Source organism: Oryzias latipes, chromosome 24, assembly GCF_002234675.1.
Source record: "Oryzias latipes chromosome 24, ASM223467v1".
NCBI lineage: Eukaryota > Metazoa > Chordata > Actinopteri > Beloniformes > Adrianichthyidae > Oryzias > Oryzias latipes.
The window spans coordinates 13,360,755-13,378,122 of NC_019882.2; the positions used below are offsets into that span (position 1 = coordinate 13,360,755).

The window sequence follows — 17,368 nt, forward strand, 5'->3', positions numbered from 1 at the left end:
AACAAGGAGAAAGCAAAAATGAATGTAACACTGAAATAAGACAAACTCTATAGACCAAAGGATCAAAGCCACGCAAACACTGTCAATCTAAATAGGAGTAAAAGAAACAGCTGTAACAGAAACACAACACTTAGTACAGAGGGGCAGTCAAACTCTGATCAGAATACCACAAGCTCAGTGTGGTCATCAGTGTGTTCATGTGTGAAAGGGACTGTGATTTTAGTCACAAGTGACTTGGGCCAGAAATTAAGTTAGAAAAAGCTTTTTTGCACAAAGACAAACATTTTTAGAGATTTACTCTGATCAACTTTTAATATATTGTAAAAGTGGACTGATTTTGCCATTAGGAAAAATCAAACTAAGGACATAGTTTTGTGGGCGGGACTGTTGGTGGATCAACCCCACCCCTTCATTTTGGGGTGTGTCTTTAAACAGCAAAGATTGGCAAAAGTATATCTTTACAGTTAAATCTATCCATAAGAATGTTTTTTATTTTTATTTTCAAACAAACTTAACTTTGTTTGAACCTCCTCCCAACACTTCTATCACCTTTTCTTGCCGTTTTTGCCTCTTTGCCCTTTCTTCTCTCTTCACAATACAATTACCAGCACAGAACTCCTCTTCATCCTAAAACGCAGCCTCAGGGACTTGGCTCCTCAACACTCCTTTACCCAAACTCCCTTCTCACTTTAATCTCAAACTCCTGCCCCATCTTTCTCTTCTTCTCCCATCCTCATCGACTCCCCCTGTCATCATCCTCCCACGTATGCGTCAGGCTATTCCCAGAAAGTGTTTGAGGTCAGCATGGGGATGAGTCCACCAATCGTCTCCTCTGATGCTGACACGGTTCATGCATGTTGGCATTTATCACGTTCCAAAGGTTAATTTGCATTGTTTATGCACGCATGTGTTTTTGTGTGAGGGGGGAAGCCAGACCAAACATGGGCAAAGGTGACACATAGAGGATACCCTGTTTCCATAGCAACAGGCTAGTAAAAGACAATGGGAGGGAGTTTTCAGACAACTGAGGGGAAACCTTTTTTTATGACCACACGATGTAGTTCAGGCACACATACATAGAAACCTATAGGGCTTCCTTCTTTAAAATGATTGTTTGTATAAACAAAATAATCATAATGTGAACAACTAGTGAAAAACCGCACACCACGGTAATAAAAAACAAAGTAACAAAAGGACCAGCATCAAAGGGGGAAATTATAGCACAGAGGCACAGGGGTGGTAGTTCTCGGACAAATGGAGCCCACTCTTGTCCATCTTGCATGATTCAGACGCTAATAGTGAGTCACTTGTGACAAACGGTGCTGACAGAGAAAACATGATGAAAACAGTGTCTGTATAGGAATACAAAATAAATTAGCCTGAAGAAATTCATGTGAATGGGAAAAAAGCTTTTTCTGAACAAAAAAACTAAAAACTTTGTTCTAGACAAGACAGCAGAATTATTGAATTTTATCTCCCAACTTTTCTTATCAAAGACCCACTCCATTGAAAATCATGCTTTTCTTTTATGTGTTTTTAAAATTTTCTTTAAGCATTTTCCAATGATGATGGGCTCCACGGTGGCGCAGTGGTTAGCGCTCTTGCCTCACAGCAAGAAGGCCCCCGGTTCAAGTCCCGGCTGGGGGACATGAAAAACTACATCAATAGGGGACCTTTCTGTGTGGCGTTTGCATGTTCTCCCCGTGCATGCGTGGGTTTTCTCCGGGGTCTCTAGCTTCCTCCCACTGTCCAAAAACATGCTTCATAGGTTGATTGGCAACTCTAAATTGTCCGTGAGTGTGAGAGTGAATGGACGTGTGATTGAGGATATTCTGCCCTGTGACAGACTGGCGACCAGTCCAGGGTATCCCCTGCCTACGCCCAAGTGGCCAGGATAGGCTCCAGCAATCCCGTGACCCCGAAAGGGAATAAACGATTAAGAAGATGAATGATGAAAAAAGGATGAAGAGTTAAAGACCACTGGTGTAACAGATGGCATGAAAAATGTTCAAGACGTTTGGTTTTAGTACTGAAGGAGCACAGTAGATCAGCAAATACAAGGAGGCCGAGGCAAAACTTCACACACAAGATGAAAGGTAGAAAAAACATAAAAGTGATGTTTTTCACTACATTTAAACTGCAGGCTGACATTTTAAATTAAACATCCGAAAAGCCTTAAAAAAGTGAACCCAGCATTAACAACTAGATTCTGGAGTGTTAGATTGAACTTTAGTAACTTGTTCTGATGATGTTTAGACGCCAAAATTGAGCTGCTGTTACATAATTGAAAGTCTAACAACTTTAGCTTCTGGAAAAACAGAAGTAACAAAAGACAGGTGCCGTTCACTTTGTAACCACCAGGTGTCTTTATACAAAGCCAAATCAGCATCCATTTACTTCACTAAAATGATATGAATTAACTAACAGCCTTTCTTTAAAATCCTAAAAACTGTATTTTAATGTTACTTTTTGTAGGTAATTTTAGCTTCTGATTATATAAATTCAGTATAATGAAAACGACCTTCTAACTATGCAAATCTCACACCCTGACAACTGATTTACAGTCAAATTTGTAAGTGTTTGGGTGGAGTCCCTGTTTGGCAGATGGTGTTGTAGCTAATAAAGAAAAGTGAAGTTCTTGGCCGGCTGTGTTGTGTCTGCAGACTGCAAAGCTCTTGGACAACTCCATCCAAGGTTGCCAAATATGTTCCGGAAAGTGGGGCGCCAGGTTCTGTATCAGAAACATCGTCCTGGCTGGAGGAAAAAAAAGAAGATGAGGGCACGAGAAAGCAGAGCTAGGCAATAACGGATAGATGACACCTCAGTTAGAGTGAGAGAAAGAGGTCCATCGTTGTGAAGCGAATGCGGGAAGAATAAAAAAGTCTCCACTGCAGTGAAGCAGGCCCAGACGAGGCTGACTCTCCTCCACTGCTCATTGATTTAGTGGTGCAACTGCTGCAGCAGCATAACAAAACTCTGGCCAAGAAAAAAAATCCCCCTCAGCTTTGGGCTCTGCGGTAACAACTCGACTCAGGGAAAACACCGGCTTTATCTGTCTGCACCCTTTCTCTCCTGCTACTCCCTAAAAGATTATTTAAATACTATTTATTTATACCAAAAACTAGTTGTTTACCTGAAATTTTCAGATAAATACCATGACCCAAAATTTGCCTGTGCCCAGGCTGTTTTGGAGTAAACACACTTCCTTGAACTCATCTTCATCATCCTCTGGCTGTTGTAGAAAAAAAAACCTCACTTACTTTTATATGAGATGCACCCTGCAGCAACTCTTAACTCTTTAAGATAACATCAAGAACATATAAATATTTAGAGATGCTTCAGCTGAGCTAATTGTTTTTTTGTCGCTATCTAGGTCTTTTCAGGCAACAAAAAAGCTGCAGCTGACTCTGTCTTTGGTGTACCTGTACATATAGTGACAATTATAAGTGATAAACAAATTCACGGTAAATAATGACTTTAACTTCCTGGTTTGTTTTTTAAAAAAAAATTGTTTGTAATTTTAATATTTTGAAAGTTACAGGAAATATCTCCTATCTTCTTGTAGATTTTCTACCTTTTAATTAGATTTATAAAACCCCAAAATAAGCTGCTGATGAAGTCTGACATTATATGAGCGTATTTGTTTTGTTTTTTTGCCTCATGAGGACTTCCTCCTGTGTTTACCTCAACCTTGTTGGGATCAAAGACAAAATGTACACACACAATGTGTCTCAAATCTCTATTGATAATCAGATGATTAAGTCAGTAATAAAATGGAGGCTTAAGTGTTGTTTTTGTGCATTATAAGGACTTTCAGGATCTTTCAGGATCAAAGACAAACTGTGTACATGCAGTGTGTGACAATTCTCTGTTGACATCCATAGATTTCTGATGGCAAAAAGAGCCCTGAAGTTGGATTTGGGTTCTTGTTTTTATTGTTTAATGGGGACTTCCTCTTGTGTTCACCTCAATGTCGTTGGGACCAAAGAAAAACTGTCTGTGCATTGTGTCACAAATATCTGTTGGCAACCGGAGAAATACAACAGCAAAATATTGAGCCAAAATAGGTCCACCATATTGACAGAAGTTAACTCCTCCCAACTGTTATAGAGTTTATAGAATAATAGAGCTTTGTTGAGTTCTCCCATAGCTTCGCCTGCTAATCAGAGTACTAGACTCATACTAATCCAACAATTTTTGTTCTATCAATCTTCACCGAGTATCACTGACCATCTACCACAACCATTAGAGTTTATGAACAAAAAAAAGTTTCATGTCTAATCCTAAAAACAAATCTTAGGTGTCTCACCACAACCAGTTTGTACAAGAATATACGAAATGCTAAAGTAAAGGTAACTAAAGCCCAAGAATGCAAAGGTACTATTAGGAAAACAGACAACAAAGCTGAGCTATATTTGTGATGTTTAACATTAAACTGGATTTGAATAATCATAATAAAAGCTTGTGGGAAAAAAACAAAGATTTTAAAAGGTGTAAACAAAATCTCTTGTACTGTTTTCTCCACACAGTGGTGTAGTCATTAATATTCTGCAGCTGTAATCTATCCTGTGAGGTATACATCATTTTGGCTGTCTTCCCCAAGAATCGCAGGAACTGCTTTATGTGAGATGAGGCCCAAACCTCTTTTTACCACACAGCATTATTGGCCTTGCTGTGAAATCTGAATCGATATTCCTGTAATAAAAGCTCCATGCTTGCAGCAAATTGGAGTTTTAGATCTAAAGAGCTAAAGATCGACAGTGCTTTTGAGGCAGGACTAATAAATAATGAATGGCTGGGAAAGAAAAAACACGTGAAAACATATAACCTACCTTTAGAGGAAACAAAACAATGATAAACACACACAAAACGCTATGCTGTCATGTTCTGTACACTCTTAATAATGGATGGTAAGGCAGCATCTGGACTGTGTCTCAACTGTCTTCAATATAGTTTTGCTGAGCACCGCTGTTCACTTTTGCTTACAGTTAGTGTCTCTTTTGCACAGAACCGATGGTTTTTCACATTAAAAAGGCATTTACAAAAAAGTATAACCTGTAAATGTTTACCGTCTAAATGTGTCTCCATGTCATTTTTTTCCAGTGGGATACAGATCACACGATGCATGTGTACATTTCAGTCCATGACTGGGCAAGAGGGAAAGAGCCTGAATGCATCAGGACATCATGTCGGGGCATATTTTGGCTCCCTTGTAAACAGCATGGCTGCAACAATGTTAGGGGTGTGTGGATCCCAAAGGGTGTTTTGGGGAAGTGAAAGGTTAGAAGTGTGCTGAGTAAGCAGTGCAGGGAGACTGCAGTGCTGCTGGAACAAAGTGATTGGAGCTCAGACTGGAAGTTGGCAGAGAGAGATGCTTTTTTTTTTTATATCTTAGCCCACTGCGCATCTATTTTTGCTCAATCAAATTCTTCTATCTATCCAATAAGCATTTTTGTTCCAAACAAAATGCCTTGGAAAAACACACATACTGCATGACCACACTAGCCTGAGCCCACGCCCTGTCAGACACACTGCGTCACAGCCGACAATCAGAGCCTGCAGCCTTGTTTACTCCCTCTAACCTGTGAGCCGCTGTTTGTGCTAGAAAAGCCCTCATCTTCTCCTCCCACCCACTCCTCCAACCTCTCCTCGCATCCTCTGAGTCACCCTCTGCTGCTCCCCCTTCGTCCTCCCTTTCGCTTTCACATGTTTGCCATGACTTCTCTCCATCCTTCATCCCTGTGTTCCCGCCATGACTGGCTGTGCGGCGTTCCTCAGCCGTAGAACTCTGCTCGCCATTGCCCCCCCCTCCCTGCGTCTTTTTCATCAACGCTGCTGTGACTGTTTGGACCATCCTGTCTGCAACGTTGCACCCCCATCCCCCCTCCCTGCACGTGTGATTATATAACTGTCTCTGTGGACTTTGACGACCATCTAATCTAATTTTAAGTGAAACTTTAATGAGACGTTACACTTAATATTGAGTACATTTTACTACGATGATTTTTAAAAATCTTCATAAATGTACTAATCGGTTTCAGACTGAGGCATTTACATTAAGACGCTTACGTTTGATCTGTTCAACAGTTCTAAAAAAATGTAAACAGTAAAAAACACGGCTGCCATTTTGCTGCATTTCTGTGCTGGAAACATTAGAGGTCCTTCTGAGTTTCAAACCTTTCTACTTGATAAACAAAAGCACATGGATCTAAACCTGCCATGCAGCACCCCCTGTTGATTCATGTATGTAATAGCACCAGGCTGCATTCCAGCAGACAAAAACACAGAAGTAAGAAGTATTTTTTTATAGGCTTTATGATTTAACTGTAGACAAAAAGGTGAATTTTATATGCTACATGATGAAATCTAAATATTTTATGATTACAAGAGGAGTAAAACTGATATGAATCTATTTTTTAAGTCAGCGCAGGAGGACGAGGTCCTTCATTTTTGACAGCTCCACAATCTTCCTGTGGATGCTCTGACCATAAGGCATCAAAAGATCTTCCAAGTCTACATCGACAGTTACAGGTGTCCTTCGTCTCTGGATGTTTGACAGGAGCTGGCTGGTGGTGGGGGGCTCTCCCCAAACCTACGAGACACAGGAGAATCAGGGGCCATTTCTAATTAAGCAATACATGTTTGAGTTCATGCTAAAACTGTCAGCAGTACCGTTTTTGCTTGAAAAGTGATGTCCACCGGGTTTGCTTCCATGCTTCTGATCCTAGCGTTCTGAAGACTGACGCTCCTTAAATCCAACTGCACAATTTTGCTGCCTGACATTGTTGTCACAGTGTCTGTGTGTGCTGCATGTTCGGCAGCAACGGCCTGTAGCAACAACAATGCAGACCTTTCCACATCCGGTCCAGAAACGTTTAGTGAGAAGCAGACCAGCTTGTGTCACGGTGGACAGGTTTGGTAGAAATGAAGCAGGCAGGGAAGATCAGGAATTCACAAAAACTACACAAAATTAGAATCTCAAAAGAAGAATTGACATTTTGAGAAAGCTGAAGCTGTGGCAATATTGGAGGGTAAAAATTCTAAAGCTAGTTTGTTCAACACAAAGATCTTTAGAAACTACAATATAAAAATAGTCGAATTAATAATAACTAAAACTAGAGTTATAAAACTATACTACATTTACTAATAATGGTAACAACCAATATCTTAGTTGTTTACACACATGACACTAAATGTAGCTGAAAAGGTAACAGATGTTAAAAATATATGAACTATTGGTCAGGTGTCATTTGCTTAAATCTGACACCTATATTGGTTTGGGTTTTCTGTAGTGCACCAGATCAAATTCAAGTGTCTATATGGGCTTCAGCAGTGATCAAGTGATCCTAATATCACTTACTGGTCCCAGTCTGATGAACCCTATTTTGTCAAAATGACAGACCTTGATTTTCATGTCATGAGAAGAAAAAAAAGTAATGGAGAGGAAGCCATGAAAGCAGGCAAACATTATGGAAAAGAAACATGTCCAAGCTGTAGAGTGTAAAGCAGAAAATGCAAAGACTGGAGAGTGTTTTGTTTCACGCTGGTTTTAATTGGGTACCTTCTTTTTGACAGGTTTGGGTCTTTGGGATTTGACCCCTGGGTCTTCCATGCTACCACTGGATTTCGGCAGAGATCTCATCCTGGCTTTCACGATGTCAATGATGGTGGAGTTTCCAAAATCCTGAGCGACACGGAGACTGTTCTGACCTGCAAGTAAACAGAACAGACAGATAAGTGTAACACGTAAAAGAAAGAGGACAACCCATAAAAAGACTTTAACTTTTAAAAATGTTCTGAAGTTTTCTGCCAATTATGTACACTTATTTGGAAAGTTCTGCTTTAATCAGATTAGATTACGGTGGCCCTGAAGTGCAAATCCCATCAACAAATCAATTAATGCAAAAACACTTTAAAAAAGTAAAACAAATAATAAAAAACATCATATTTTAAGAAATCAAAACCAAAGTCCAGAAACCAAAAAACAATTTAAAAACCGAAACTAAATAAAATGAAAATTTTCTTGAAAACAAGTGATTTTCATAAATAAATAAATAAAAAGTTAAAAAAAAAAAAAAACAGTAAGAAACTGGAAAAGATAAGTATTATGGGACATCACTGATTGGATGATGAGTTTTTTCAAATGCAGGGTTAAAAGTTTTATGATTAGTACGGAGCAAATCCTGTATCTCTTTATGCCAAATATGTTTTAAGTTGAAATGATGGACAAACGTCATTCCATCAGTGATGTACCATAGGACTGACATTTTTGTGTTTCGTTTTTCAACATTTCTTTTTTATTTCTGCAAAGTACTTTTGTTTTAAGAAATGTTTTATTTTCATTTTGTTTCATTTTTTTATTGTGTTTTGGATTCTGGAATTTTGTTTTTAATTCTGATGTCTTTAATTATTTATTTTGCTTTTTAGATTGTGATCTTCAATATGCTTTTGCGTTGAGTGATTTGTTGGGGTGATTTGAACTTCAGGGCCACCGTACTAGAAGGGTTTGCATGTGAGCACATAAAACCAACATATTTTCCAAATGTCTGGACAGCTTTGGAAGTCGTACCTTTCTTGTTTTCCAGGTAAACGTTGGCTCCTGCCTTGACGAGGAAGTGCACACATAAGGACTGACCGCACTCAATGGCCCTTACGAGGGGCGTTCCACCATCCAGGGATTGGGCGTTGACATCAGCTCCGGCTTTTACTAGCAGCTCAACGATCTCCACGTGTCCTGCGTGAGCTGCATGGTGGATAGGTGTCCAGAAGAACTGGTCACCCCTGTTGACATCCGCCCTGTCAGGAGCAGGTATGGTTGTCACATGACTGACAGAATCTGCGGAATTCTTATTCTGCACACCGTGCGAATAAAGATTTATTAAAAGAATCTGTCATCCTGTTTATTTGTTACAAGCTAGTTTAGTGTGAAGGACAGCAAGAGCTTCTCACCCCTTGCTTAGGAGATACTGAACCACCTCCAAGCTGCCGCTGTCACAGGCCGTTATCATAGGAGTCCTGAAGAACGTATCTTGTACATCCACAGGAACTCCCTGACTGAAGGCGAGGTCCATCGTCTCCAGATCCCCATTTTCCACGCAGACATTGATGTCGACGTACTCTGTGTCAGGATTGTCCATGTACCACATCGAATCGTTCATGATGGGATGCTCTGGTGGGTGTTTGCTGTCAAACCGGCGGCTATCCCAACGGCTGTGGTATTTTTCAATCATAAACAGGGGAGGGCCACCGTTGGGTCGCCGGGGCATCTTCTCTAATGGGAGGATAAAGATGGGGAAGGGGGGGGTACATTTTCCCTTCTTCTTCCCTCCTTTTCCTCCTTTTTCTTCCTTGCCCTTTTTTGGCACGCGCGATGGTAGAAGGACATCTTTTTTGACGTAGTTGACACCTTTGATGAAGTCTGCGGTGTTGATGAGTCCTTCTTTTTTTTTGTCGTGTGCCGAGATGACTGCATGGAGGCTGTCAGGACTAACCGGAGCCTTTAGCTTTGTCAGCACAGACATGAAGGTGTGCAGGTTTACCGTTTCGTCCCCAAAAGCTTGCCGTAGTTCTGCCTCGTGCTCGTGAGACCAGTCGTATAGAGTCAGGGCCCAGAGTTCAGTCGGGGCCTGTCCTCCTTTCGATGCTTTGCCATTCCCCTGTTTTCTCTCTGCAGTTTTCAGCTCCTGTACCGCAGCTTTGTGACCGCGCTCTTTGGCTATCTGACTAGGCGTCGAACCCTTCAAGTTCTTCAGCTTTGGGTTGCAACCTGAAAACATGACCACACAGTAGAATAACAGAAATGTGCTCCATACAGCAGAAGCACAGAAATACATTTCCTTCCATCACCTCTCTGTGCCAAAAACCTGCAGCAGTCAGCATTGCCTGAGGCGGCAGCATAGTGCAGGGGCGAGCAGACGTCCAGATCAATCACATTCATGGGTGCAGAGTATGCAGACAGCACCTGAATCACCTAAAACACCTGAAAAACTCTGAAGATTTTCTTTTACTTTATTATTGATTGATTTCATTGCGTAACATCTACTACACCTCAAAAAAGCCCCCCATGGCAGCGTAGTGCATCGCAGTGCAGCGCCTTTTGTCCAAGGCCTCTGGGGTTCCTCCTCTCTTGAGAATGGCTCTAACAAGCTGCAGGGATCCAGCTTTAGCTGCCTCCATTAGAGCTGTGACTCCAGTTTTCTGCAAGGGAACAAACAAACAAAAATATTCCACCTATTTCTCAGAAATAATGTAGCCTTTGTTGGAATCTAGTTTTGTTTTTTTCTTTTCTACCGTATCTTTGGCGTTTGGATCTGCACCAGCGTCTACCATCATAAGACATATGGGGGTGCAAACAAGGGCCTTTTCACACATGAGCTGGAAGACATGAACTCCCTCTGAGGAAACGTTGTTGACGTCTGCTTGGTTCTCCAGCGCCACCTGCAGGCAGCAGGCATGGGACTTTTTGGGGGAGATGCAGTAGAACAGAACTCCTAAGTGGCAAAGAAAGATGGCAAAAATGAACTCAGGAGAGGGGCTTAAAATGTTTCCACTTTCTCGACCCAGAACTAATTTGATTTCATTTACCACTCTGATCATCTTTATGCCAGCTCAATTGAGGAAAAAAAAGACGTACATGGATCTAGTCATCTACAAGTGGATGCATAAAGATTGTGAAGGAAGCTTGTGGCCCGCCCAGCCTATTTTCTACGCCACAAATCAGCCGTTTTTTAAACTGTATTTTTTGTCTGCTCCTGATTCACAACAATTTAAATAAAGAAATGCTCAGAAATAAATATTTAAGCTTAATTTTCATAAAAGAAATGCTACAAGAACAGGTTAAAAACACCAAAAAATTTCATCTGAGTGGGTCTTTAAATTCTTTACAACCAAAAATAAGCCAGTTAAACTCAGGTGGAAGAAAAAAAATGAATAAATTGCTAATTTAATAAATTCATTTTTAAATGTTTAAAACAATTAATGTCTGTTTTTTTTCTGCAGATGCAAATAAGAAATGATTTAAAAAAAAATCCTTTAAGAAAGATTGGTGTGCGCAGCCGCGTGTGCGTTTACAGGGGTGAGGCTGGACTAATCTCTGAGGAGCAAGTCCTCTCAGGTTACCGGGTTAGTTTCAACACGGAGGATCAGCACTCAGACTTGATCTGTAATTAGAATAATCGGAGTGGGCACCACACTTAAATGTTGTCACGAATAAAAAAAACAAAAAAGCAACAAAACTGCACATCGAACAGAAGAGCACACACAACAGTATACTATCATGTGAACCCATAAAAGTGTGCCACCCTCTCCACTACATAGACACTTCCCGTATTTACTGAGCTGGAAATGATCCATTGGGGCAATTAAAACGGCACAAGGAGCATTAGGCTCAATGAGCAGAGTTTCCAAGGGTACTGCAGACTCATCAATATCTAAGGAGTAAGAGCATGCATTTTCATGAGATGTAAGATAAGCGAGCCGCCCAGATAACCTGACTTGAGATGAAAAACTCTTAAATTCAGAGCGTGGAATCCCTAAGCTCTGTAACTGCCACTGAAAGCACTTTACTCACAAAAATGTCTACTTTTCAAAACTTTAAATTCCTACAGTTGTGTTTTTGGTCATAAAAATTTCAGTAATAACAGTTTTTTGAAATTATTTGTCCATAAATCATTAACATTTATGATCATGTAAAGTAATGATCTACTAAATGTTGCTGAATGTTAATTAAAAGAAAAAAAAGAAAGATTTTTTAGAGAAATGTTATAAAGATGATGCCCTGTAGCCATGGCAACAAAGACAGACCAAGGAGCCCCAATAATTGCATCACAGAAAAACAACCCAATAATTTAGTTGATAAAAATGAATAATAAAACAATGACTGGAAATCCTGATGGTCCAGGTCAGTAAATAGAAAGCTCAAACTGCCTACGCAGAAAATATGTCTTTTAAAATTCCTTCTCACCTCTACTTGAACGACTTGTACATGAACCATAAATGTTCTTCTAAAAGTCAACATGTTTTTCTACGCATAAACATCTCAGCAGCTGAGGCCTACCTTTGCCAGCAGAATCCACAATCCTCATGTTAGCTTGACTGTGGCTCAGCCGAGTTACAATGTCAACACTTCCCAGCTCGGCTGCAAGCATGACCGGCGTGTGGCCACCCTTATCCTGGACGTCCGGATGTGCTCCTCGAGACAGGAGGAAGTCCACTAGATCTGTGATTTCAAAAATGAAACATCCTAAAATCACCCAGGACATAGAAGAAGAGCTTTTTGTTGTTGGTTTGCCTTTTACTTTGTCTGTAAGTCATCAATATCCTTGCTGGACGTTCTAAATTTTCCTTTTTGGAGGATTTAAAGGCCCACTTTGATTCAGTGTTTTCAACATGTTCTTGTTCTGTTTTTTTTTGATGATATAGGAGCAAAATTACGCTTAAAAAAAGCATGTTTTAGTATTTCTTGTCATAAATATCATATTTATGATAAATGTCTTATCATAAATACAAAACCACTAGGAATGCTTTTACAACTGATCAAAACATGATCGAAGTGGAACTTTAAACACATAGCATCTCAATTTCGGATTACTTCATTGATATTAACTGAGATAAAGATCTGAGAGAAACAAATGTCTACTTGGAGCAGATCTATATCCTCTTACAGCACGTCTTACCCAGATTATCGGCTGAAGCTGCCAGGTGAAGTGCCACTAAGCCATTTTCAGGGTCTCTTAGATTAATTAGGTTTGCAACCCCAAATTTCAGCATCTTCTCAATCTCCTCCTTATTTCGGTTGCGAACATGCTGCAGCAGCCGGTAGATCTGCAAGGTCTGCAGACGGTCCAGGATGGTTGTGTCGCTCATTCTGTGAGCACCAAGGAGCTGATGAATGCACTACACAACAGAACACAACACAAATATAAAACCAAACCAAAAAACACAAGGGTAGATGGAACAGACCAAACCAAAACAAAAAACACAAAAAATAAAACAACAACAAAACAAACAACAAAAGCTGACAAAAGCAAGGGAAGATGGGATTGACTATATATCAACAAGTGACGTAAAAAAAACAACCCTGCAACCCTGTATCATAATAGTGATATATATATATATATATATATATATATATATATATATATATATATATATATACACACACACATATGTATATGTTCCTTAAAATGCATGGACCATGCGAAATAAAAATAAATAAACACAAACAAAAATGAATGGTTGTTTTGACTATAACACATAATTTGTTCTATTAAAGCTCACATGCTGACGTGGGAATGAAATGTAAGAATGTAAGCACTGACAAAATAAATAGAATTTCCAAGAGTTCCAAGGAAAAAAAATCACTTACCTGCAGCTAATAGAAACTACCGACCGAGCTTTCTTCCTCGTTTGGCACGCGCTCGTACTCCCGCGCAGAAGATATGCGTTTCCCGCCACGCACCATCAATTTTGGTTAAACTTTAAAGCTTAACTTGCACTTTTTTTTAACCGTAGCGAAGGAAACAAAGTCGTTGACATGGCAACGAAGGGAGCGGAACCCGGCAGATGACGTACCGTCCGTCTGAGCCTCGTGCTGCATTCAAGTGCTTACAGAAACGGTGGTAAATGGCAAGCACTGTTGAAGGTGTAGAAATAATGTTCTACAGTGCTATAAAAGTTTCTTGGAGGATATCCAACTATTAACTATATATAAAAGCAGGATTTCAGGGGCATACACTCTCTGCTCACAACTTAGATTCATTTTTTTCATGGGTGTTGCCACTTTGACCCTAGTTTTGCGATCGGCAATGTGGCAGCAGCTTTCAGGACATTTTTTTTAACATCATCCTCAGTGGCTAATGCCTTAATCTTGTCTTATTTTATGCTGTGATTTCACAAAACGGCTTTATTTAGACCCATAGTAGACCCAAGTACACAGATCAAAATGTTTTGGGCTTTTTAGATCTAATTTGGTGTGTTTCAGCCAGTTGGTGTGAGGTTGATTCTCCTATACCTTTCTAGATGTCTAATCACGAAAATATCCCTTAGCATATAAAATGTACTTGTTTTCTGAAAACAAGCAGAAGCTTCACCTCTGATGATGTAGAGCTGGTTCTTAACACTAGATGTCACTAGAGTGCTGTAAAAGGAAGGAGTTTTTTAACCATCTCCTTGATATCCTACCTAAATTTAGTCTGCTGGATTTAGATGAGAGGAGTTTAAACAAAAACCAGAAATAATAGTCTGTCCGGCTGTGTGTATTTGTAGAGGCTGAAAGTGTGCCAGACTAAATAAAGGGAGTCCAAAATATGCATAGGAGTGTGTAAAAACAGGTATCTGCTTCCCCATTTAGCAAAGAAACTGAAAACTGTGCAGGATTTGTGTAAAACTGGGTATCTGTATTTGATACAAAAACCAGAAAAAAACATTAAAAACATATACAGTACCAGACAAGGTGATGTGTTCATTTATATATAAAAATCTTATAAGAGCAAAAAAAAAAAAAACACTGACAAATATTTACAATCTGACATTGTTATAAAAAAACACATCTGTCTTGCAAGGAAAAATTTACAGTTGACCTGAACACCAATAACACCCTTGTAGTGATTTAAACACTCTGTGATGCTGCACGTAAATAAAATAAAATATTATGTGAAGCTTTCTTAAGAAATCCATTGACGACCATCTATCAAAAAAATAATACTCATATATCGAGAGCGTTTAGCTTCAGTATGACTGTTCGCTTTCTTGAAAGACACACTTGAATGAAAATTGTGTTTTAGGTGTCTTTAAAATGTTCTTGCAGCATTCTTCTGACGATGGACGACATATATAAAGAAAATTAAAAGTAATTTACAGAAGAAAAAAGGGAGTTTGAAAAAGGGCTTATTTGTGAAGTAGAAAATACGCTGGGCGTGCCTCAAACCCATGTTGCTCTTAGCAACGGTCCCGCCCACAATTTAGAGGTGAATTTCTAATGAACTACTGTAGCTCTGCAGAAACTATGTCCAAGAAAACATTAGCCACATTAGCATCTTCACAATATCACCCAAACATGATTGGAACTTGTAAGAAAAGTTCCTCTGTGTTGCTTTCTAAATAACTTTGACGTCAGTAAGCATAACCAGATTCAATTCTTCTATAAGGCGCTCCAGATTATATAAGGCGCTCTGTCATTTTTTGAAGGCTTTTAAATGCGCCTTAGAGTGGAGAAAATACGGTAGCTCAAAAGATGATGGCAGTGGGTCTTCAAAAATTTCTTTTGCACGACAGCTTGATAGCAACAGCTGCCCCGTCTTATTCCTCTGCTGTCTTTAGGTGTCCCTTATAAGGACACAGGCAAATTCCTCATTCTTCCCTCTTGTTTGTGGTCATAGCTAATGTCCAAAAATGGTTTTATTGTTCAAGTTTTTCAGCCCAACTGTCAGTGACTTCATCAGTGTACTTCTTTCCAAAAAACTAGTGGTTTGGACTCTATCCCTTCTGCATTTTTCTCAGACAGTTGGCACTTTGTTTTATTTTAGAATTTGTTTGTATTTGGGATGGAGCTGTGAGTTCAAATGAATAGGAAAAAATGTGTAGTGCCCATAAAATAAAGTCTTTTCTTAGTTCTTTTTTTACTCTTACACAGGTGAGGCTGGAAGTTAAAGGTGTAACTGATGAGAGGTTTAGGTTTATAGCATAAAATGGGCCCAACAACAAAAAAGTAAAAAAAAAATAGGAAAAACAAGAGTTTAGGGGAAAAGCTGAGATGCCACATCCAGTCAATTGGTCTCATACAGCAGCATCCCGCTAAAGATGGTCAAAGGTTCAGATGAGTACGCCAAGTTGCCAGTTACAAGGTCAATGCACACCGTGTCTCCAGCCTCCATCGGCAGAATGATATTAAAGACGGCCAGAGCTCCGGGGATGTGTTTGGTCTCCGCCATGGGCTTCTCCAGGCCTTCGGGCTGATATCCTGCAGAGTCCACTCGAGCAACTCCGACGTTGGATTTGGACAGGACGGCCTCAATTTTCATGTTTTTATGGCCCGTCAGGATGCCGCTGAAAAAGTACCTCCCGGGCACAGGAGCCGTGAACAAACCTGGAGGATGGAATCATCATCAGGGCGTGAGCGGTTATTTATCACTTTCCACTTGTATGAACTCACAAGTCACATTAACAGACAGGAACATGCAGACGTTTCTTACATTTTTTATTTTTAAACACTAAATTAACTGAACAAATTTGAGAAATGACTAAATTAGCTAAAAAAATCTTAAGGACCCACTCTAATCATCTTTTGATCTATTGTAAAAGCTTTTCCAGTGGACTTTTAATCATGATTACGCCGCCTTTAGCCAAAACCAAATAACTGGACATGGTTTCTGCAGAGCAGCAGTAGTTCATTAGAAATTCAATCTGAGTTGTGGGCAGGGCCGTTTGCACAAAGTACCTCCCCCTCGCCCAGCGTATTTTTTAAGTCACAAATAAGCTTTTTTCCAAACTGTATTTTTTTCATCTGCTCCTGATTCACAACGATTTGAATAAAGAAAAACTCAGAAATGCAATTTTAAACCTTTCTTAATATATGTCCTCCATCATCAGAAAAATGCCATAAAAAGATGCTTTAAGTCCCACTATGACTTTTTTATTTTATAAAAAAGGTTCAGAGTGGTGTTTTGCACAAGTGAAGAGCTGCATAAAGTGCATTGTGAGTAGAACTATATGAATAATCATATCCGAACTTAAAAGCTCAATGGTAAAAAAGTTGAACAAACTGTAGGGAAACCAAAATCAGGTTAATTGAAATCAAAATAATACTAATCCAAAAACTAGCGCCAAATCAGCTAAATAATTTGTAGAATCTCAGAAGTTAACAAAACAATGTTTCAAAAATGCTAATAAAGACGCAAAATTAGCATAGCAGTTTACGGTTTTGAAACATTTCAAGTTGTACTGTTATGATGGCAAGCTTGTACAGTAATGTGGTTCAAGTCACCCAAATGATTTTACTAAGGTTTGAAAGCATGCGGCCTAAAAAAAAGCTTTTAGGAGCACAAAGGTGCCCCGTCCCTTTTGCAATATAAAAATGGTCTAGAGCCCTTTTTCAGAGCTCCTGGACCAAACTTTATTCAAACTAAAGCCTTATAATTTTCAATGTCTCTTATTGATTCCACTGGGTCTGCAAACTCACCTGTTTGGGGATTGTAGGACTGTTTCTCGTTTACAAAGACATCGTTGAACTTGATGGTCCCTGAAGCTCTCATGGGGCGAGTCAGTGCGGCAGAGAAAGAAAGGCGTGGCACATGGGCGTCAGACCCTGCAGGTCCTAATCAAACAACAAAAAACACAAAGAGGAGGATTCAGTGTGAATTACAGATCAAAG

The 17,368-nt window shown here is 39.6% G+C and overlaps 2 protein-coding genes across 4 annotated transcripts in view; both read right to left on the reverse strand.

The window, feature by feature from the left end:
• Positions 1 to 6,297: 6,297 nt before the first annotated feature.
• On the reverse strand, positions 6,298 to 13,655 carry ankef1 (ankyrin repeat and EF-hand domain containing 1). Of its 3 annotated transcripts, none has more exons than XM_011491762.3 (11): positions 13,367 to 13,655; positions 12,675 to 12,894; positions 12,056 to 12,217; positions 10,291 to 10,490; positions 10,048 to 10,197; positions 9,847 to 9,970; positions 8,950 to 9,766; positions 8,570 to 8,796; positions 7,562 to 7,710; positions 6,673 to 6,894; positions 6,298 to 6,592 (listed from the first exon to the last, which is right to left on the reverse strand). In XM_011491762.3, the coding sequence occupies exons 2-11, from the start codon at positions 12,862 to 12,864 to the stop codon at positions 6,422 to 6,424; spliced, it is 2,412 nt and encodes an 803-aa protein (XP_011490064.1). In that variant the 5' UTR covers positions 12,865 to 12,894; positions 13,367 to 13,655; the 3' UTR covers positions 6,298 to 6,421. The 3 variants fall into 3 exon arrangements, with proteins under 3 accessions (XP_011490064.1, XP_020570354.1, XP_020570355.1); XM_020714695.2 differs by having other exon boundaries at positions 6,309 to 6,592; positions 6,673 to 6,828; positions 13,367 to 13,646; XM_020714696.2 differs by lacking the exons at positions 6,298 to 6,592; positions 6,673 to 6,894 and adding an exon at positions 6,937 to 6,960 and having other exon boundaries at positions 13,367 to 13,642.
• A 720-nt stretch (positions 13,656 to 14,375) lies between these two features.
• The window catches only part of LOC101160037 (EMILIN-1), a 29,204-nt gene continuing 26,211 nt past the window's right edge, over positions 14,376 to 17,368 (reverse strand). Inside the window, exons 11-12 of the mRNA XM_011491763.3 lie at positions 17,177 to 17,311; positions 14,376 to 16,084 (exon numbers count right to left, since the gene is read on the reverse strand). Of these exons, the coding sequence (XP_011490065.2) occupies positions 15,765 to 16,084; positions 17,177 to 17,311 (455 nt within the window). The 3' untranslated portion in view covers positions 14,376 to 15,764. The remainder of the gene's footprint in view (positions 16,085 to 17,176; positions 17,312 to 17,368) is intronic.